The sequence below is a fragment of the Saccopteryx leptura genome, chromosome 2, assembly GCF_036850995.1.
Source record: "Saccopteryx leptura isolate mSacLep1 chromosome 2, mSacLep1_pri_phased_curated, whole genome shotgun sequence".
Classification (NCBI taxonomy): Eukaryota; Metazoa; Chordata; class Mammalia; order Chiroptera; family Emballonuridae; genus Saccopteryx; species Saccopteryx leptura.
Window position 1 is genome coordinate 350,924,369 of NC_089504.1, and position 22,523 is coordinate 350,946,891.

At 57.3% G+C, this 22,523-nt stretch overlaps 1 protein-coding gene across 9 annotated transcripts in view; it reads left to right on the forward strand.

Annotated features, from left to right (window-relative positions):
- The first annotated feature begins 5,012 nt into the window (after window positions 1–5,012).
- The window catches only part of CACNA1G (calcium voltage-gated channel subunit alpha1 G), a 67,517-nt gene continuing 50,006 nt past the window's right edge, over window positions 5,013–22,523 (forward strand). For 5 of the 9 annotated variants that reach the window (XM_066364570.1, XM_066364572.1, XM_066364573.1 and 2 more), the window contains exons 1-8: window positions 13,017–13,123; window positions 13,275–13,408; window positions 13,722–13,819; window positions 15,765–15,924; window positions 16,417–16,717; window positions 16,863–16,955; window positions 19,295–20,078; window positions 22,060–22,436. In XM_066364570.1, the coding sequence (XP_066220667.1) occupies window positions 13,031–13,123; window positions 13,275–13,408; window positions 13,722–13,819; window positions 15,765–15,924; window positions 16,417–16,717; window positions 16,863–16,955; window positions 19,295–20,078; window positions 22,060–22,436 (2,040 nt within the window). In that variant the 5' untranslated portion in view covers window positions 13,017–13,030. Of the gene's footprint in view, window positions 5,728–13,011; window positions 13,124–13,274; window positions 13,409–13,721; window positions 13,820–15,764; window positions 15,925–16,416; window positions 16,718–16,862; window positions 16,956–19,294; window positions 20,079–22,059; window positions 22,437–22,523 lie in introns of those variants that run through there. The other 4 variants (XM_066364575.1, XM_066364576.1, XM_066364577.1 and 1 more) reach the window with 1 other exon arrangement.

The following is a 22,523-nucleotide window of genomic DNA, read 5'->3' on the forward strand; positions in this document are numbered from 1 at the left end:
GCTCAGGGCCTCGGCCATGCTTATGAGAGAGGAAGGGGCCTTGTGTTCCAGCCTGGAACCCAGCAGCAGTCCAGGGCCTCTTCTGGGACCCTCCAGCTGACCCCTCTGCCTTCTCAAATTCTTCCATCTCCTCCAGAGCTCACCAGGATGGCCCTGCTCTTGACCATGGTCACTGTGGTCTGGGTCAAACTGAGGTCAGGGGATCAGTACCGACCTCTAGGGGTGGGGTGGGGTGTGGACTTGCCCAGGAGAGGGAAGGCCAATTCTTGCCCTCGGGTGGGGTTAAGCAAGGAGCCCGCCCTCCCCTTCCCATTGTCTCCTCCCGTTTAAGCTGGGGAAAGGGCAGAATTGGGGAAAGTTTGTATAAAAGTCTTCTATACGAACTTTTATTTTTCATGAAATGGCAACATTTGCAAACGCTCCAGTACACTGTGGGAGCTACTGTTATCAGGACCAAGGACACTGCTTTTAGGATCTCCACCCAGCCTTCAGCCTCACCGGGATGGAGCCAAAGCCTTCCTGCAGGCCGTCGTACTGCCCATCGCCCCACATATACACAAGCCAGGCCAGGGAAAGGTTCTCTTTCATTCAACCCGTCTGCTGAGTTGGAAGTCCTTCTCCAAATCGGAGTCCTCCCTGCTGCAGGGAAAGCCTGTGCCTTCCTGGAGCCTCCGCCTGTCCCCTCAGTGCTGCAAGATACCAGTCTCATTCTCTAGCTTCCACCATGGGGAGGGGACTAGGAAGCGTACTTTGGGAAGGGCAGGTGTAGGGTGACGGTGCTGACGGGCAGGGAGAAAGGGATGGAGCTCTCTCCCACCCCAGACCTTCAGGGGTCCGCTGAGCCTGGGCACCCTCATTGCCGCAGAGTGAAGCAGTACAGATAGCCGGAAGTTGCTGGACACAAGACCCGAATGAGGCCATCGCTGATAGGGATGCCAGCAGTGGGGAGGAGTGGGGCATGAAGGAGCTGGGAGACTGGACTGAGTCACTTCAAGTTCTGCTGAAGACCATGACCAGCCCCTGGGCATGGTCACACACAGCCACGCCTGGTCATTGGGACCAGAGTTTATCTGGGCAGCCGGGCCCTCTGTGCAAGCCACCGGCCCATCTGGAGGGGATTAGGGCTCCGGCCAAAAAGGTCAGCTGGCCCCTTTCTGGCTGGAGCTTGCTCAGCCTTGCCAGGAAATCTGAGGGCTGGGCAAATGGAGGCTGATCTGGGGGCAGTGAAGAGGGAGGGTGGAGCATTGTGAAGCACAGGTGGCCTTTTTGGCAGTCCCAGCCTTGGCTTTGGAAGGGTCTGGGCAATTTGCAAAATCCTCTTGTCTCTGTCATCCCACTGACCCTCATGAATGAGGTGATAAGGCAGGTACCTTTGGCCTCATATGGATAAAGATATTCAAGGCCCAGAGAGGTTAAGAGAGTGGACTGAGACTGCTCAACACATCCAGGGCCTTTAGCGTACAGTAGAGACCACTTGAGCTTCCTCTTCCCCCGGGAGATGCAGGCACAGCTGTGTGTGTGGGGGGGAGGTTGCATTTGGTGTCTTCTGCCCCTCGTCCCAGGCTTCCTTCTGCTGTGTCTCTTCTTTCCCTCCTGCTGGTAACATGCAGGCACATGACACGGATTCTGTAGATGGGTTCAGAGGAAGGAGTTGGGGGCTTAAAGGGTTAGTTCTCTGGGGAGTCCTTGCATTTTCTAGAGAGGACAAGGCTGAACATAACTCTTGCTCAGATGTGGGAGTTTAAGTCTGCAGCCTCTCTTCCTCGTGCTGGTCCCTCTTGGCTATGCTCCTTGCTCTGCGGGCAGAACTGTCCCAGAGGAGTTGTGGGCTGGGGTCATTGGAGACAGGGCCTCGTGGTTTAGGCAGTCACTTAAGTCTCTCTGAGCCTCGGTTTCTTTATGTAAAAAATGGGACAACCACCACCCAATTCCCAAGGCTGGGAGGTGACTAAATGGGACAATGTATCATCACTGAGCAGAGAGTATCACAGATGGGAAGATTATCTTGGTTCCTGAGGAAGCCAGGCTGTGAGGGAGGCAGAAAGGGGAGAGGGCTGGAGGCGCCTATATGGGGGCGCCCCCTCAAACCCAAAAGACATCTCAGATAACCCTTAGGCCTAACTTCTTCGTTGGGAAACTGAGGGCCAAAGAAAGGCATTTCTTGTCTGTCTCATTCCTTCTCACTGCCTGAGGTTATTTATTCATTCATCTAAGGTAACAGAGACTTATTAAGCACCTACAAATATGCCAAACCCTGAATTAGACCCTGGGAAGTAAAATGGACGTAGCTCCTGCCCTTGGGGAACATGGAGCCTGGAGAGGGAGACAATCATTTCATCACTACACATATAATCATGTAATCTCAGCCTGGGCAAAGTGCTACGAGGTTCCAGGCTCTTGTCTGGCTCAGTGCCGTGTCCTGAGCACCTTGGCACTTAGGCACTGCAAAATTGCCCAAATAATGCCACTCTGAGGGGGTGATATAGGAGATGAAGCTTAGAGGGTGGGCGTTAAAGTGGTTCCAAGGTTTCTTTTGCCTTTTCTGTGGGTCCTGCCTCCCCACTTCCCTCCTCTCCTCAGGCTAATAGTGAGCATCCCTGAGGGGGATGTCAGAGTACCCTGCGGCCACTGACAGAGACCCAGATGCTTTAGGTGGCAGGTCACTCCAGGCCCCTAGTCCAGGGAATTAAATGTGGGTTTCAGTCTGTCCAGGTGGTGCCCGTGTCTTTCCCTCTTTCTGTATATGTTCTGGAACTGGCCTGGATGGAGGAAGGTGTTGGGCATACTGACCACCAGGAAATCTGACCAAGCCTCTCTGGCCTCATTATCCTGTTTGCAAAGGGGGGATGATTAGAGTCACTACCTTCTCTAGGCCTCTTGACCCTGTCTGGGAAGGGCAGCACTACCCGGCAGACTGCGGACGGCAGGAGGGAAGAAGGTGTCAGACACGTGGAGCCAACCATAAATAGGCCCCTCTCCCAGAAGACCGCTGCGAGTTCAGAACTCTGGCTGGCACAGGCAGAATGAGAACAGAGACTCCAGCCTGGAGAGAGAGGCACTTAAGGGATCTGCTCATTAGCATGAAATGCAAATGAGCCCGGCCTCATTTGCACAACTCGGTGCCGGGATTCGGCGAAAGGGCAACCGGGGAGGCGACGGCGCAGCAGCCGCTATGCCCTCCCCACCGCAGTCCCCGCAACCCGCCTGGGAGGGAGCTCAGACACCTACCCCACGCAGCGGGAGGTGCGTGGGGGCTGCGTGAGTGGCGCAGCCTTGCGGGAGCGCAGAACGCCAGGGAGTGGGGGAGGGGCGGACGGGCGAGGTCATCTGGTCCACCCTTCTGCCTTTCCGCAGTGGCGTATGCGCCCCGAAGGCTTGGGAGAGACTATCTGCCCTATCTACCTTTTGCACAAGTGGAGAAGTGCCTCCCGGCCTCTATATCGGATGCCCACCCCGCCCCACCTCACCCAGCGCCTCGCACTCCCACAGCGCTCTGCTCCCGAGTACCCACAGCCTTTTTAGGTGGCAGCAAGCGGGAGCTGGAGCTGACTGAGCCCGGGGACTTGGGAAGGTGAGGCGGGGTGGGGGCTGGGGTCTGCACGTGCGTGGGCCTGCTCCTGGTAGGTTGGAGGTGTACGAGGAGAGCGGCCCGCGAAGCTCCTATCCTACGAGCAGACTCCTCATAAACCATATTGGACCTTGAGAGGAGAAACTGAGGCACAGAGTGGAGGGTTGGTGAAACTTTGCAGGTTAGGAGTCGGTAAAGCCTAGCTCTGGGCTTGCATCCCCTCCCACACACTTGAGCCTCCCCTCACCCCAGGTCCGTTCTCAGGAGCCTGGTCTTGGGGATCCGGGCTCTGGATCTGGCGTGACCTGCCAGGGCACACGTGTTCCAGCACGAAGCCCCCGCGTGGGATGCACACTTCCATAGGATCCCTGTGGGCAAGGGAATGAAGCTCAGTAGTGTCACTGTGAGTTCAGGATCAGTGGGTTAAGATTAAGAGACCAGGGTCAAAGTAATTGGAGTGGACTGGGAGCAGGATCAACAAGCCCAAGAGGTTGGTGCAGGAAACTCCCAGACCTTGCCCACCCCTGCCTTTCCTTGGCTCCACCTGTTTCCCCTTCAGGCTCCCTCTAGCCTGAAGCCCTAAGCCTGGGACAACCTGCTACACTCTCCAGCTTCCTCAGCCCCGCTCCCAGGTTCTACTTCAGTGTGAGCGATTAATCAGGTGGGTACCTAGATTTCACTCTGGGACCCTGGTCACGCCCCACATCCCGGGCTACCTGCCTCGCCTTTTCTCTAGGCCGGCCCCAAGCTGGGCCCCGCCCTCCGGCTATGGTCCAATTCAAGGGTCTCGGACAAAGGAAGTCCGGGGGTCTGGTGGCGCTATCCCAGGACCCCACTCCGAATACTCTGATTTCCCGGGGCTTCCTCTGGGTGAGTCCCAGAGACCCCAGCGGCCAATAGGAAAGTGGGTTCGGTCTCGGTAGCCGTCTAATTGGCTCTGGCCTTCGGGAAAAGACCCAGGGACAAGAGGTGGGGAGAGGGGCGGTCCTGGGCTTTGGGGTGGGAACCGGATTCCAGCTGTGGTTCTCTCCCGGGGCGCCCCCTCCCGCACTGCCACGGCGGCCGGCCAATGGGCACGCTGCTCAGGGACGACGGCGCGCGGCGATTGGCTGCAAGGCTGGCTGAGGAGAGGCGGGGCCGAGGCTTGAAGTTGGAGTGAGGGATCCAGCTGTGGTGTGCGCCGGGCTCCTAGCCGCCGCTTTCGCTTGCTTGCTCCGCGTCTCGGCGGGAGGAGGAGGCAGTGGCGCCGGCGAAAGCTACAGCAGCGGCAGCCACCGCGGCGGCTGCGGCGGCGGCATCTCCGCCTCCACCCCCGCCCGGGACTGCCCCCCACGGTCTCCCCGCCTCTCCCGGACCGTGAGCCCGCCGCGGGGCGGAGGAAGGAGCCGGCCCCCACCCCCTCCAAACCCACCCCAAAGAGATCCCTCCTCCCCTCCCCCCGCCGTCTCTGGCGCGGAGCCGGGACGATGCTGACCCCTTAGATCCTGCTCCAGCTGCGGCGCGGAAAGAGGGGGCGCCCTTCTCCGGACCCCCCGCCCTCCGCCCCCTTTCTCTTTTCTCCTCTCGGGGCCGCTTCGCCGAAGGTAGCGCCAAATTCGGCAACCGGAGCCTAGGCGCGAAGCGAAGAAGCCGGAACAAAGTGAGGGGAGCCGGCCGGCTGGCCCGGGGGGCCCCAGGGGCCCTGGGGAAGAGGGACTTGCGCCGGGCGGGGCATCCCTGCGACTCGGCGCCCCGCGGGCAGCATGCCCCTGCGGGCCGGGGGAGCTGGGCTGAACTGGCCCTCCTGGGGGCTCAGCCTGCGCCCTAGAGCCCCCCAGATGCGCCCCCTCCGGGGCCCCCCGGTTGCGTGAGGACACCTCCTCTGAGGGGCACCGCTCGCCCCTCTCGAGACCGCCCGGGGCCCCGGTTGGCCAGAGGATGGACGAGGAGGAGGATGGAGCGGGAGCCGAGGAGTCAGGACAGCCCCGGAGCTTCATGCGGCTCAACGACCTGTCGGGGGCCGGGGGCCGGCCGGGGCCGGGGTCGGCGGAAAAGGACCCGGGCAGTGCGGACTCCGAGGCGGAGGGGCTGCCGTACCCGGCGCTGGCCCCAGTGGTCTTCTTCTACTTGAGCCAGGACAGCCGCCCGCGGAGCTGGTGTCTCCGCACGGTCTGTAACCCATATCCTCCCGGCCACGACGGCCAGGCTGGGGGGGTCCGCAGGGGGGCGGGCCGCGCCACCGGAGGGCACCAACGGCCAGGTGAGTCGGAACAGTGAGCCTGGAGGGTGATCAGATGAGACAGGGGCTGTTAAGGGAGGTGAGGGGGCCTCCGAGGGAGAGCGGAGACGCGGGCAGGTTTGGCAAATACCCTGGCGAACCCCACCTCGATACATACACCTCAGTCCCCCTTGGGGAGAGGGGTTTGGGATCCGGGCCAGGAAAAGAGAGGAGACGTGCCCCGTTGGTTTGCCTCTGGATGCTCTCCAGATGTGGGCAGGAGAGGGTCGTCATCCTCCAGATGTGGGAAGCTTCGGGAGCCTGGGAGCTCTCTACTCCACCCGCTGCCGGTTAGCGAGCTGGGTTTGGTTTTCGAGTTTGGGGGGTTGGGTGAGGAGGAAGCTGCGGGGACCGGAGGAGGGGGGATCGCAGTCTCCTGGGTTTCCCTTCTGCCTCTGCTCTAAAGTTTGCAGTGGATTCGAGGGTCTGATCCCTCGACCTGGTAGTGGAGGCTGAGGTTTTTACTGACCCAGAGGGAATTGTTGGGGGGGGGGAGGGGTGGCGGGGACCAGGTTCTAATCCCCCCACCCCCACCCCCACCCCGCGGGTTGGAGGCACAACAAGGAGATTCCAGCGGCGGCTGATGTCAGGGGCGCAGAATGAGAACAAGATGTGGTGGAGGGGAAGCTGTCTGCCCCCAGAGCTGGAGTAGAGACCCTTTCAGCCGGAGCCCGAGGCCCGGACCGCCTCCCTTCTCCACAGTTCTTTATTCAATGCGGGATGCTTAAGGTTGGGTTGGGAGTTTTGTGCTAGATTTTTTTTCTTGTGGAGGGAACGACTGTGGCAAGAGCTTTGGCAAGCGGGAGAGAGGATTAAGCCGGCTTGAGTTATCCATTCCCTTTTGCAAATAAAGAGTGCTCCCACTGGATCCCAGGGCAGGTCTGGGATAGTGAGACCTTAGGCCAGTTCAGTAGGGAGGACTCGGGTCCTCCGCCCCAGTGCCTACTCCTTGGATGGGTTTATGGAATGTAAGTCCTGCATTCCAGGGGTAGAGATTTAGTACTGCCCCCTACCTGTCCTCTGCCCAGTCTGGAGTGATGTGGGATATCCCAGCCCCCTCGTCCCCAAGGCCTCTACTCCTAAGCCCTGAGCTCAAAGCATCGCTAGACTAATGCCAGGCTCCAAGCTCCAGGCTCCCAGTGGGTCCCACCACTGCCGGAAGGAAAGGGGAGAGGGTGTGCTGCCATCCCAGGTCTTGACAGCTTCTCATTGCTCCTTCCTCCCAGCTCAGGGGCTCTTTGGGGCCCAGGCTGGGAGACTGCAGGTCTCTCTTGTAACCCTTGACAGCCCAACCAGGACACTGCTTTGAAAAAGTCGGGGGTGGGGGGGCAGGGGAAGAAGGTTGGTGCCGCCCTCACTCTGCAGCTTTGCTGCCTCTAGTGCGCAAAGCAGGGATGTGAGCTTGGGTCCCCCCCCCAACCCCCCTTCCGTACACCCTGTGGGTCTTTAGGAGGCTCCCTTCATCACACCCTCTCTCCATTCCTTGCCCCCTCTTCCTTACTCTCTGAGCTGCAGGAAGAGAGAGAGTTGGGGGTCTCAGAGGCCTGTGGATCTGCTGAATAGGCTCATCTGGAGCTCTGACTTTTCCTCTGCCCCCAGGCCCTTTCTCTATGGCAGAGATGGAGATAGGGAATGATGTCTCTGAAAAGTATGGACTCCAAACATCTCTGAAAAGTATGGACTCCAAACATCCCTTCTCTCCACCCTTAACTATCCACCATCTCCATGAATGAGAAAAAGTGCCAGCCCCATCCCTTCCTTCTCAGGGGTTCAGGGGAGGTCGAGAGATCTCGCCCCCTTCCCTCCCCTTCCACAAAATCCAGACCTCTTGGCTAGCATGTCTCCTCCTGCCTTGCCTCCAGGTGCCAATGGATGGTCTGGGGGCAGACTCCTTCCTTACTGGGCTCTGGGAGGGAGGCAAGTGGACAAGACTGGAATGAAAAGAGAGGTAGCAGCCTCCTGCTCACTTGAGGGTAGGAGCAAGCTTTCCTCTGGGGCGGTGGGAGTCTGGGCTATGGGGCATGTCATCACTGGATCCAGACAAGCCACTTCGGCTAGATGGGCTGAGAATGGGTTGAGAACAATTTCTGGGCAAGGGGGCTGCCTAAGGGTGCCCCCACCACTCCCATTGCGCCCAAGTGTCAAGGGAGACCTGTATTTTACTCCCCGAGGGGCTCTGAACCGACTCTGGGCCTCCGTGTTTCTCCTTCTGTTTTTTTGTTTTCTTCAAAGCTCCCCTCTACTACACAAGGTTCCTCTCTGCACCTCTGAGCCTGAGGGACCTGAGGACACCTCCCCCACCTAACTGAAGCTGGTTGGACTCTTCTTGTCATTCTTCTCAGTCCCCTCCTCTCTTGGCCTCTTTCAGAGACAAGGTTTCCTAGAGAGATCTAGACCCAGGTAGAAGTGTGTGTGTGTGTGTGTGTGTGTGTGTGTGTGTGTGTGTGTGTGTGTTGGGGAGAGAGGGAGGGAGGGAGAGCAGCAGAAGGAGGAGGGACTGGGAAGTTCATGTTTTGGTACTGGGGAGACCAGAGGTGCCTCCAGACAGTCAATTCAGTCAGAAAGGCCCCCTCTCCCCAGGTGACAGGGAAGTGTGGCGGACTTTCCAGTATGTGTTTCTTCAAGTGTGAGGGAGCGCGCTTCCCCTCCCTGGAAGGAGATCCTGAGCATTCCCTCTCCGGCTGTTGTGTCACATCTGGAAGTTTGTGTAGGAGTTTCTCCAAGCTCAGAGCCCAGCACAGCTTTTTCTCATTTGGAAATCACAGGCTGGCATTTGGGATGCTGAGAAGGGGAGGGGGGCCAGAGGGGGAAAGAGGAGGCTGCCAGGAGTTGGGGGAGGAGGAGGGGGAGGCCTGGACGGGCAGGAACCCTAATGGCTTCCAGAAGTGAGTGTGAGTGTGCGACTGCGTCACTATGTGTGTCTGAGTGTGTGCGTGTGGAGGGGAGGGGTCACTGGAATTTCTGGAGCTTTCCTTGCCCCTGTCCCAGTGCCCCAAGTTTGCCTGTGTCTCTTACCTAGGGAGCAATCTCCATTTTGATCCTCAGAGGAAATAGGAGAGGGGTGTTCTTTCTGTCTCCTCACCAATGCCCTCCTCTCATTTTCAAACCCGGGGATGTCCAGAGCGGATTCTCAGGTCTGGGGCTAGGGGACTAAATATGACTGGGGGTGCAGCGCACCCCCTGTCCAGGCCCGCTTTCCTTCTGGGTCACACACCCACTCTGCTCCACAGAACAGTTGGGGGACTCCCCACCACTCGTACTGCCAGCTGGAGCCATTCCCGGGATCACCCCCACCACCCAGCCCCCCTCACCCCTCGCCTGCTACCACCAGGCTCCCATCCCGCCCGGCCTGCCTCAGCCAGGATGGCGACAGACACAACTGCTCACACGCACACATGCGCACACACGCACACACACAGCCACAGACATTTGAATCAGATTTCTGGCCTATTTCCTCTCCAAAGATTCCAGCAGGCCGGCTCTCTTGTGTCTCTGTCTCACGTCTCTGTCTCTGGGTGGGGCCCGGCTGCCTTTCTTTGGGCTTCGGTTTTCATTTCAGCTGGAAACCTCTCTCCCCACACACCCACACGCTGGAGCCGGTGGCAGGGAGACCACGGGGAAACGGGCGTGTGGGAGTGGGGGCTGGCTGGGGAATCCCCCTGGCTGCCTCCCTAGCAGGCGCCTGGCTGCTGAGCCCCTGTATCCCCCCTCAGCCCAGGGACCACCGAGTCCCTGAATTCCATCCACACCAGCCTTTCCATGGGGTGGACGAGAACAGCACCCCACCTTCCTACCAACTTCTAGGCGGCCAGGCTTCCTGGGCCCAGTGCTCCTCAGTGCTCCTCCGGTTCAGATTTCCAGTCTGCTAGTGGGGAACGGAGCAGCTGGGGGCCCGTTTCCCTTCCCCGCCATGCCCTGCTTAGAGCCCCCGTGCCTCCTGTGTGAGGCGCCCCAGGTCTCCCCCTCCTCTCCCAGCTCCCGCTCCCTTACAGCTGCCAGGCCAGGCAAGGGCTCTTGATAAAGACCCACGGGTAGGACTCAGTTGTGCAGATAACATGCTCTAGTTCTCTCTCCTGGAGGGAGAAGAGGAGGAAGGGTGGAAGTGGGGTCCCTCGCCCTGCCATTTCCCTCTTCTCTGCTTTTGATGGTGGGTTGTGGGGAAAGGAAGGACCCTCCCTTCTCCTACCCACCTCCCCCTTTGGGATCCACTCCAGCCGGACAGTCACCATAGCAACAGTAGACATGTGACTGCACAGGTCTTTCACAGTCACTATGGCAACCAGTGTCCCCCGTTCTTTTGGTTGCCATGGAGATTTGTCACATGGTTCCCCCCCCCCAACCTGGTAACCTGTGGGTCTCCCTGCTTGAGGACTAGACAGCAATCTGGGTAAGGGGAGTTCATGTGTGAGGGGTCCTTTTAATTACCATGGCAACAAATCCACACCACCTGGTGACACATCCTCCTGTTGTTATGGCAACAGGGGAACATCGCACAGTGACATACGGCTATGTTCCCAAGGAAACAAGCCCAACCCTGAGAAGGGTAAAGGCCCCCACCCCTATTATTTATTCCTCAGTTCAGATTGTCCCAAATTTTTTCGTGCCTTGGTGTCCTCCCTGTCTGGTTTTGCTTACCTGCAGGGAAAGGAGAGAAGGAGAGAGAGAGCAGGATATGTCTGGGAGTATGCTGAATTGCCAATGGGGCCCTTGAGAAGGGGCTTCTGTAGTTAAGAACTGGAAGTGGAGTTATATGAAGGCAGACTTTGGCTAGAAGAGGCCCCAGGGTGAGCATGTGTGAGGTGAGGACAGGTGGGACAGCTCCCCTGTGGTGTCACTTCTGCGCCTCTCCCCTCTTCCCTCCGCCTTGGTTATCATCATTTCATCACTATCAAGACAAATAAGGCAGGAAACATGAATGGGGAGAAACATCCAGCTTCTAGGCAGGAAGTTTGATTGACTGACTGATTGATTGACTGATTCATTCATTCATTCATTCATCCCATGTATTGACCATCTGCTATATGCCAGGCACTGCTCTAAGCATTGTAGATGATATAAAGATGTATCAGCCTGACCTGTGGTGGCACAGTGGATAAAGTGTCAACCTGGGAATGCTGAGGTTGCCGGTTCAAAACCCTGGCTTGCCTGGTCAAGGCACATATGGGAGTTGATGCTTTCTGCTCCTCTCCTTTCTCTCTCTCTCTCTCTCTCTGTCTCTCTCTCTAAAAAACAAAACAAAACAAAACAAAAAGATGTATCAGAGTGCTCCTGCTTGGCAAGGGAGATGTGACCGGTGCTCAGAATGACACAGGGGATCACTACCATTAGAGAGGGTCAAACAGTTGTCCCAGGAGAACTGCCCCCCTTCTCCCATGTAGAGATGCCTGTTCACAGGGTCCCCTCCTTGAAGAGGGAAGGAGGGGGCTAGCTTGGGGAAAGAAGGCCAGTTCTTGAGAGTAATTGTGTCCTTCCCCTTCCAGATGATGGCCCCAGGGGGGCTCCCTCCTTGTCCCCCTTTTTCCGGGGTGACCCCTGGCTGACCCCCATTTAGGGGAGAGACTCACTGAGCTTTAGCTCCACTCAGAAAAACAGCTCCATAGAAACAGAGCACCCTTTTAATTTCCCACTTCCCTCTACTTACCCTAAAATCCTGGACCTTTTTTTTTCCTTTTGAACTTATTTGTGCAAGGACACGAAGCTTAGGGAAGTTGCAGTGCCTTGGGACAGGTAGGTAGGTACTTGAGGGAGGGAAGTGATGTCAGTCTGAGTGGAAGAGGGTGTGGGTGACAAAGGACGAGTAGGCAGGTCAGGAAGGGACTGAGGGAGTCACGGGCTCCTGGGGAGGGGGTGGGGTCTGAGGTTTAGGGTAGGATGCGGTGTGCTTGGATTGGCTGGTGAGAAAGTCATGAGTCCTTGGTCAAAGTCTTCTCACTCCGGAGGTGGGGTTACGACAGGAAGATCCCATCTCCTCTGGGCCATGGGGGGTCTTGCTGTGAGCTGCTGTGACAACCTCACTCGCTCCACCTTTGAGGTCTTCTTCCCCCAGACCCCAGTCTCTGCTTGTTTCTACCCTCTTTGTCCCCCTCCCTCTCATATTTTCCTTGAGAAAAATAGGCTGCTTGGTCACTTAGCTGTGAGTCCGATGCCCAGAATTTGTAAGCTACAGAGGCCATTTTGTACATTCTCTTGTCGATGGGCTGGAAGCGAGCCCCTTATGTGGAAAGACTCAGGGTTTAGAAAGATCCCTCTCTCCTCGTTGCTACAGAACAGTCTGTTTTAGTTGGTTTGGGCTGGGGCTTTGCTGGGAGAAGGTACGATGGTGGCCTGGTCTGTGTGTGCAGGGTACTGTCCACTCCGCACAGGCTGGGGGCTGCGTCCAGCACAGGGCAGAGTGTCGAGTGAGTCCTCGTTATTTAAATGAGTGGCTGTGTCTAGAGGCCCCCTGAGGTCACGGAGAGGTCGGGAGCTGGTGGTGGAAGAAGCAGCCTTGAACTCTGAGCAGTGGTGAAGCTGTGGACCCTCTGGTCTGCCTCCACCTGCCCGCCTGGTGCCAGCACGATCATGGCAGCCCCTGCCCGGCGTGCCTGGGTAGCTGCAGAAGCAGCTTTCCCGGGTCGGGGGTTTGGAACCCCGTGTCATTCTGGCTTCTTGTGTGACCTTCAGCACATGACTTTAGCTCTCTGAGCCTCAGTTTCCTTGGCTTCGGGGGAAGAAGAATATGATCTACGCCAGATACTTTGCAGGCCTGCTGTGAACACCAAATGTGGCATGGTGTGAAAGTGCTTGGTAAACTGTCAGGCAGGCACAATCTGACTTCAGGTCTGTGTCGCACGTTCACACACATCATCTCGTTTGCTTCTCACATCTTCCCTGGGAGGTAGGGAGAACGGGATTCAGATTCAGCAGCAAACTCTTGGCGTCTGGCATTTCCATAAGCGTGATCGATTTTATTCCCCAAATGGCTTGGGTAAATAGCCAGGGTATTTGTGGCTTTTCTCACTTTACAGATGAGGAAGCTGGGTCCAGAGGGGTGAGGTGACCGAGGTGGGACTGGGCCAGGGCCTTCTTCTCATTGCACCTGTCAGGTGGGGTTGGGAGGTCGGGAAACAGGAGGCACCGGGGTGAGGTGTGGGGGCGTAGGCTCAGCCCCAGCCCTGGCCCGCTGTTTCCTTGACCGCCTGTTTACCTGGTTTGAGCGTGTCAGCATGTTGGTCATCCTTCTCAACTGCGTAACTCTGGGCATGTTCCGGCCGTGCGAGGACATTGCCTGTGACTCCCAGCGCTGCCGGATCCTGCAGGTGAGTGTGTGTGTGGTGGGGACCAGGCGGACGCTCCTGACCTTAATCACCCTGACCCCTTCTCTGCAAGAGGCCCTGACCCCACTGATGGGGGTGGGGGTGGGCGTGTTCCCCCCTTCTCGGTTTCAGCAGCCTCTCCTCCTCACATCAGGCCTTTGATGACTTCATCTTTGCCTTCTTCGCTGTGGAGATGGTGGTGAAGATGGTAGCTTTGGGCATCTTTGGGAAAAAGTGTTACCTGGGAGACACTTGGAACCGGCTGGACTTTTTCATCGTTATTGCAGGGTGAGAGCCTGGGCTGGGTGTGGGCAAGAAACGGATCTGATTAGACCCTGCCCCGAGGCCAGGGCCCTAGGCCCGGCCCCTGCCCCCTGCCCCTGCCCCCAGCCCGCCTGCACCGCTGCTTCCCCTGGCTGTCCTGCCTGCAGCGCCCCAGCCTGTACCCCTCTGCACCCACGGCCTCTGCAGGGTCCCCGGGTGGAGGCGGGGGGAGGCAGAGGTTGTGCTGCCCCTGTGCAGCAGGATTCCTCATTGACCTCTTTTGACCCCCACGGTGGCCTCAGACTCAAAGGGCCTCCCTTTGGGCCCCTCCCTGCAGGATGCTGGAGTATTCGCTGGACCTGCAGAACGTCAGCTTCTCAGCTGTCAGGACAGTCCGTGTGCTGCGACCGCTCAGGGCCATTAACCGGGTGCCCAGTGAGTGACCCCTCCTTCAGCCCCTGGACAAAGAGCCTCAAGAGGAAATTTGGAGATTTCAGACCCCACCCCTACCTCCTGGCCACTCACAGGCCTCGTCAGGGCCGGGCACTCGAGGCCGACCCCATCAGGGCAAGGCTCAGTGGAGAGCTGGGGTCAGTAGACCCAGATGGAGCCCCTACCCCTGGGCTCCTGTAAGAATTACTTGGAAAGCCCCCCTCGTCCTCGTTTTAAGCTGATTTGGGGTCAGAGTCTCAGAAAGGCCTCAGGTGACCCTTTCCTCTCACCCCTCCTCCCCTGGAATGAGGGTGGTGAGAACACGGTAGAGGGGATGGCAGGCCAGGAGGCCAGGCGGGTACAGGGCGCCATGGCCTTTTCTGGCCTGAGCAGTCTCCATGCAGTCTGGTTCTCATTGGTGAGACCGCACTGGCCACACCGAGCATGACTTCTCTCAAGACAAGGCCCCTCCATGCCTCACCCCCCTGCCTGTATCCCCTTCTTCATTCCCACCCCTTTCCAACCCGTTGCAGCAATTGACTGCCGGGCCCATTATCTAAATTAAACCGCATTGGTTTCCCGAGCCAGCGAAGCTTTGGCAGCTCCGGCTCCCCGTGCATCCTGCCCCCCACCCTTGCTCAGGCCCCCTTTGCAACTCCCCAAACTACAGCTGCAGACGGTCTCTGCTACAGTCCCGGGAGTGGAGTGGGGCAGGGGGACAGGTCTCTGGGGCTCGTTGCCCGATGGAGCAGAAGCCCCCTTTGCTGCGCATGTCTGTGTGTGTCCATGTATCCGTGTGTGTGTGTGTGTGCATGCGTGTGTGTGTGTATGTGTGATGCAGCTGCCTCTGGGTGGGCAGAGCCGCTCAGAGTGTCCTCCAGGCGTTGAGGTGTGCTGGTGTTAACAGGAGCTTCAGAAGAATTCGCCTCCTCTCCCGCCCCAGGTGATGGCTGGCAGATTTATAGGCTTCTGTCTAACCACGGTGTAATTCCCTTAATGCAAACCCTGAGGAATTGATCTCAGTTGGAGCTCAGAAGAGCTGAAGGGGGTGGGGCTGGAGGATGGTGTGAGAACACTGGGCTACAAGGGGCTGGGATAAGGTGGTTGCTGTCACCAAGCCCCTTAATGAGCTGCCGCTTGGGAGCTTTTTCCCTGGAGGGGGCAGGGGGCCACGAGCAGCACTTTAGGCATCCAAACCAGCCATTAGTGGTTAGTGAGTTTAACAGGGGCTTGGTGGCCTGGGGGCTGGGTCAGACCTTGGGGACTGGTTGGTCTTAGAGCTGGAGCAGTGTAGGGAGGCAGCTTCTCTAACAGGACTTCCTGGGCGGGGAAATGGTGGCCTGGATCTCAAAGTGAGGTTCCTGCCCGCTAACATCCCTCCTGGAGTTCTCTGCCTCAGTTTCCCCAATGGCTGCAGTGGCAATAACCTGGAAAGTTCAGCTGACTGTCCGGTGAGAACAGGAATAGGAGGGGAGTGTGTGTGTGTACGTGTGTGTGTGTGTGTGTGTGTGTATGATGGGATTCCAGAGCAGAAAGTTTGGTTTAATTCCTGGACCTACCTGTAGCCACTATGTGATATTGGACAAGTCATGTCAGGTCTCTGGGCCCCAATCCTCATCTGTGAATTGGGGGCGATCCCGCGTGGTGATGGCGTTAGGTGGGTGGGATGCAGCGCAGGAGGGTGCTTTGAGAACTGCGGTTACTCTGGCTCGCCCCTGGTGGTCCTGCACAGTGGTTAACGTTGGGGGGGGGGCGTTGCTGGAAGGGGTAGCGGCTGCAAAGGGCTGCGTGCAGAGTTGGAGGTGCCCGCCGGTCTCCCCTCCAGCTTGAGCCGGGCGTCTCACCCTCAGAGACCCTGGGGGGCCCCGTCCGGGAGTGCTGCCAGGCCCGTGGCAGCCAGCCTGCCCGGCCAGCTTGGCACCCCCAGCGCGGCTTCTGCCCCCCACAGGCATGCGCATCCTGGTCACGCTGCTGCTGGACACGCTGCCCATGCTGGGCAACGTCCTGCTCCTCTGCTTTTTTGTCTTCTTCATCTTCGGCATCGTGGGTGTCCAGCTGTGGGCAGGGCTGCTTCGGAACCGATGCTTCCTGCCCGAGAACTTCAGCCTGTGAGTGTCACGGGGGGCGCCCTTGGAGTGGCAGTGGGGCTAGGACCATGCTCAGTCCCTGCCGCTATGGACATATCCGTTCTCATAGCAGTGACGTGTCTGGTTCTTAAGCTTTACACACTGGGGTCACTTGGGGAGCTTAAGAAATTATTGAGGACTGGGTTCCACCCCCACGTATTCTGATTTCATTGGTCTGGGGGTCAACCTGGGCCTGCGGACTTTTCTAAGATCCTCAGTGAGCCCGATGTGCAGTCTCGTGGGACAGCCACTGCTCTAGGATGTAACCTTCCGATATCCCGACTCCGGAGTTTCACGCTCAGTCCTCACACTCTCTGTCCCCACTCACAAATCCCCATGCCTGCCTGGTGCCTGCCCCCAATCTCTTCCCTCCCCTGCTCGCCTGGCATGCCTCGGCGCCCTCATCCAGCTCTGCCTTCCTGGACCTTTCCCCTGGGGACCCCGCCCCCAGCCTCACCCCTGTCTTCTCTACAGCCCCCTGAGCGTGGACCTGGAGCGCTATTACCAGACCGAGAACGAGGACGAGAACCCCTTCATCTGCTCCCAGCCTCGGGAGAACGGCATGCGCTCCTGCAGGAGCGTGCCCACCCTGCGCGGGGAGGGGGGCGGAGGCCCCCCCTGCGGCCTGGACTACGAGGCCTACAACAGCTCCAGCAACACCACCTGCGTCAACTGGAACCAGTACTACACCAACTGCTCCGCGGGGGAGCACAACCCCTTTAAGGGCGCCATCAACTTTGACAACATCGGCTATGCCTGGATCGCCATCTTCCAGGTGGGGCAGCCTGGGTGCCAGGAGACTCCCCAGTCCAGGCGGGAATGGGTGTTTCCAGGGTGGGGATGGGGTCAGGGCCTCTGGAGGACACTACAGGAGGCTTTAGGGGGCCCGGAGTCAATCTGCCCGTCTGCCACTTCCCCAGGTCATCACGCTGGAGGGCTGGGTCGACATCATGTACTTTGTGATGGATGCTCATTCCTTCTACAACTTCATCTACTTCATCCTCCTCATCATCGTGAGTGATTCCTCAGGCCCCCGAGGGGATGGAGGATCCTGGGGAAATGGGTCGGGGAAGGCCAGAGAGCGGAAACCGGGCTTGGTCCGAAGTTCTAGCTCTCAGGACAAGTCCCATTGAGATGCGGGCAGAGAGGGCACCTGTGAAGAGCAGTCAAGAGGACATGCAAGGTCAAGGTCTGACTCTGTATCATTTACCACAAGTCATTCCCACAAGGCCGCCCGCCGCACCCTGGACCTCTGTTTCTTCATTGGTAAAACAGGCAATCCTCAACCCCGGGTGATAACACCTCTGGAAGTGGCAAAGGCTGGTCCTGTTTGTTACCAGGTCTAGCATCGCGGCACTTTGTTAGGGAGCAGGCGGGAGATGGTAAATAAACATCCTGCAAACAGCTTTGGTCCACCACGAATTCCCATCGTTTGACATTGAGAAACACTGCGTGAGCTCTTGTTCTTTCCAGCTCAGAAATTCCAAGACTTAATGAGGGCAGAAGACAGAGGCAAAGCGGAGTATTTAGTAGTTTAAATCACTACCATTCGTAGTTTAAAATTTTAATTGCTACTATTTCTAGCTAATATTTATTGAGCACATATTAAGTGCCAGTCCCTGTTCTGAGCACGTGCATTTTATTGTGCTGGTGCGTTTCATCCTCACCACGATCCCAGTTATCGTCTCCACCTTACAGATGAGGAGACCAATGTTTCCTCATTTGCTTGACCCCATCGTGGACCTGGCATGCGCTGTGGATTAATCCTGCGGGGTGGGGCGTCGCTGCTAATGTGCACTGTAACAGCTGCTGCCTGCTGAATCTTCCTAGTCCCTAGGGGGGAAGGCATGCAAGCTTTGGGGCCCCAGCTCCAAAACGAGAACTCTGAGCTTCAGAGGGCTTGGTCATCAGGCTAAGCAAGTGGCTGGAGCTGAGAATTCAACTTTTTTTGTGTCACCAAGAAGCCAATGACAGAGCCAGACAGGGGTAGATATTGAGAGAAGGAGATTAAGATCTACTCAGTGTGCATGTGTGTGTGGGGGGGGTGTATAAAATATGGTGTACAGAGATGTGTTGTTGAATTAGGCACCGGAAACCTGTATAATTATGTTGACCAGTGTCACCCCAATAAAATCAATTAAAAAACAGGGGCAAAAAAAAAGATCTACTCAGAATTTAGGACAGGCTCCAGAGAGATGTGAAAACACAATAAGGCAGATCTGGGTGAATGAGAGACAGCAGGTAGGCCCTGAGAAAAACAAGTCCTCCAGACCACCTGCTCCTGGCCCCGCAACATTCCCTGGAGTTGAAGAGTGGCCAGGAGTGGGGCCTGTCCCCAGCCTCCAGGGCGGCAAGGCCAGTGGCTATGGGAAGCCTGATTTTCCCACTATGTGGCTCCCTTCTGAGTGGGGCGAAGGGAGGAGGGAGGAAGCAGACAGGGAGGTAAGGGGCCCAGTTTCCACCCTCCCACACACACCCTGAAAAATCTTTCTAAACAGCTCTCTGGAATCACACTAGTGAAGCTCATTATCATAATTACTAGGACACAATCTAGAAAAAAAAACAAAACTGCTTTGTTACCATAAATATTCATTTCTTTCATTCTGGATTATTGTCCAAGCAGCAGCCATCCCAGAATCCTGGGGAAACAGAGGCATGGAGATGGGGACGAGGGAAGTGTGGGCAAGTCAGTGGCAGCTTGGCTAGTCGGCAGGGTTCGGGTTCGGTCCGTCACCGGCGGGGGGAGGGGAGCGGCACCGAGGAAAAGCGGTACGATGAAGTCGATGCTCAGGAGGATACTAAGGGCCCATGGTTAAGGAGCTCTCACTCAATCAAGGTCACACAGTTAGAATTGGGACTGGAAGGAGTCTTGTGACAAGGTTTTTGCCAACATCTCAAACACTTAATCCAATGTGAAAACACCATACCCCCAAGACTGTATTCATTTCCCAGCCTTCCCTACTCCTAATAGTAATCGGGGTGGCGTGTTCAGAATCTGTGGACAGGCATGTTTGGGGGCCGGGAGTTTAGGAGACATCTTTGCAAGATAGTATCAGGTCAATAGCAATGCCTTGGAATTCCATAGGGTTTGGTTCAAGTCTTAGCTTTGCTGTGCATTAGCCGAATGACCTTGGGCAAATTCCTCAATCCCTCTGAGCCTCTGTTTCCTCACCAGTCAAATAAAGATACGGAAGTATCACCGCTTGAGACTGTCCTGAGAATGAAATGAGATAATATTTGAACAAGTATAAAGCCCAGCACCTAGCCCATAGGAAGTGCTTAGGACTCTGTGGCTGGCATCGTGATTCCCTTTTCTTCAGGACGTCTCTTCTTGCTGTCCCCACCCCCACAGGTGGGCTCCTTCTTCATGATCAACCTGTGCCTGGTGGTGATTGCCACACAGTTCTCCGAGACCAAGCAGCGGGAGAGCCAGCTGATGCGGGAGCAGCGCGTGCGGTTCCTATCCAACGCCAGTACCCTGGCCAGCTTCTCAGAGCCGGGCAGCTGCTACGAAGAGCTGCTCAAGTACCTGGTGTACATCCTGCGGAAGGCGGCTCGCAGGCTGGCCCAGGTCTCCCGGGCCGTGGGCGTGCGGGCCGGGCTGCTGAGCAGCCCGGCATCCCTCGGGGGCCAGGAGCCCCAGCCCAGTGGCAGCTGCTCCCGCTCCCACCGTCGCCCGTCTGTCCACCACCTGGTGCACCACCATCACCACCACCACCACCACTATCACCTGGGCAACGGGACTCTGCGGGGCCACCGGGCCAGCCCCAAGATCCAGGACAAGGATTCCAATGGGTCCCGCCGGCTCATGCTGCCACCACCCTCCACACCCGCCCTCTCCGGGAGCCCTGCGGGGAGCGCAGAGGCTGTGCACAGCTTCTACCATGCCGACTGCCACTTGGAGCCGGTCCGCAGCCAGGTGCCCCCTCCCAGGTCACCATCTGAGGCATCGGGCAGGACTGTGAGCAGCGGGAAGGTGTACCCCACTGTGCACACCAGCCCTCCACCAGAGATGCTGCAAGAGAAGGCGCTTGTGGAGGCGGCCCCCACCTCTGGCCCCCCCACCCTCACCAGCCTCAACATCCCACCCGAGCGCTACAGCTCCATGCACAAGCTGCTAGAGACCCAGAGCACAGGTGAGGACTCTGGGTGGGAGCATGTTGGTGCCGCTCGGCCCAGGGCCCACGGTGTCCCAGAGAGGGTCAGGGGTCCGCAGTCAGAAGGACAGAGAAGGCTTGGGTCCCATTCTGTCACTCACAGCCTTGGGACTTTCATTCAGTCATATGGCTTCATTGAGCCCTAATTTTCTCACCTGTTAAGATGGGATCAAAATTCCCACATTGTAATAATAACAGTAACCATCATGTAATAAGCACCTGCTACGTGCTCCGCTCTGTGCTGCTTGCAGTAATACCTAACAGATGTTGACCGATTCACAGTTGTGTGGCAGAGCTATGTGCCTCTCACAGGATTTGTGGGCAAAATCCCATTGGCTCCTCCAAACGGTGTAGGTGATAAGCTTTCTTACTGACCCCACTTTACTCATGAGAAGTAGGAGGCTCAGAGAGGTTGCATGGCTCACACGGCTTGTCCCAGATTGTGCCATTGGTGAGGGGTGGACTCGGGACCATCTGACTCTGAGACCCATGCTCTGTGTTGAGACCACCTGGTTGCAAGGCTTAGAGGGGGTATGGTGTATGACTGTGGCCAACACTGTGCCCCAAATTAAAGGGACTCATGTGAGCATGATTTTCATTCCCTCCCCACAGGGAGACATGGGCCTAGAGCAGCAAGCCCATAGGGGGCTCTTAGTCTGATGAGCGGAACACCCACTGTCAGGGGAAGTGAGATGCTCGCTGCCTGTGGGGTCCCCGCGTCAGGCAGGGGTGGAGGGCCCTCTTCCACAGACAGACGCACTGCCGTGGCAGCACAGGACCTGTGTTTCAGGAAGGACTTGGCACGTGGGAGAAATGGTGTATTTGTGGGATGTTATGTGGGTATGTGGGCTGGGACAGGAAGGTGTTACCACAGAACGCAGAGCAAAAGGACCTGGGGCCTGCTCTCCCACCACCCACCTCGTGACCCGAGCACGTACACACGCAGGCACATTTCAGTTCCCTCCTGTATAAGAGGCAGGACTGGGCCCGTCATTGTCAGTGGGTGCTTAGGACGCCCTCCCGTGTGCAGTCAGCAGGGGAAACAGGGTTGGATGCCTACTAGGGGGTCGGTCCTTAGCCTGGTGCCTTCACGTTCCTGCTTTCCCTGGGTGGGTCCTGAGTTCCTTTCAGCTCTCATATTCTATACCAAAGCTGGATTTAAATGGACATTGATGTCTTAGGGTAGGTCTCTGTGCATGCATACACACCTGCTGGCATATGTGTGTGTGTGTATGTGTGTATGCATGAAGGTGTTGGTGTGTATGTGTGTGCTTTCATGTGTCTGGTGTTCACATGTGTAAGTGTACACACGTGTCTGATGTGTGTAGGTGCATGTGTGTGCACACAGGAGTGATGTTCTTGTCTGGTGTGCGTGCATGCCCATGTGTGCATAGATGCCTGGTATATGTGTATTATGTGATGTGCACGTGTTTATGTGCACATATATTTGACCATGCTTGATATGCTGCACGCAAGTAGTATGTGTGAATACACAGTGCATGTGTTTATGTACATGGAGTGTCTATCTCGTGCACATGTGAGTGTATGTGTACACGAGCACACACGTGTGGGTGTGTGTCTTAGATTCTTTGGAAAACACTATGAGAGCAGTGTTGAGGCTGGGCTGGCTTCTCTGGGATACAGAGATGATCTAGGCTCCTTGCTGAGGACTCCTGGGATATAAGAGTTGCCCAGGACCTCAGAGGACATCACGGCCACCTGCCTGACCCTAGAACACCCATCAGTGCCTGTGAGTAGGACGCTCTTGGCGTCTGGGGCGTTCTGTTGCTCAGAACTGCCCACAGTGCAGGGCACTCAGCACCCCTGGCCCACTAAGTGTCCAGCACCCCCATCATTGTAACAACCCCATGCTCCCTTACTCATTTTATCCACCCTTTGAGGGAAGGGCCACCCCAACTAAGAAATCTTGGAGCCTCTAACCTCTTCCCTCCTATCTCAGGCACCTGCCAAAGCTCTTGCAAGATCTCCAGCCCTTGCTTGAAGGCAGACAGTGGAGCCTGTAGCCCAGACAGCTGCCCGTACTGTGCCCGGGCCAGGGCAGGAGAGGTGGAGCTCGCCGGCCGCGAGACGCCTGACTCAGACAGCGAGGCGGTTTATGAGTTCACACAGGACGCGCAGCACGGCGACCTCCGGGACCCCCATAGTCGACGGCGACGGAGCCTGGGGCTGAACGTGGAGCCCGGCTCTGTGCTGGCCTTCTGGAGGCTGATCTGTGACACCTTCCGGAAGATTGTGGACAGCAAGTACTTTGGTCGGGGAATCATGATTGCTATCCTGGTCAACACACTCAGCATGGGCATCGAGTACCACGAGCAGGTAGGGCAAGGGCATGGTCCCTGGGGCTCGGGACCCTCTGCCTCCTCCTCTCGCACACCCTGGGTTCAGCTTCCCGTCCGTGTGGTC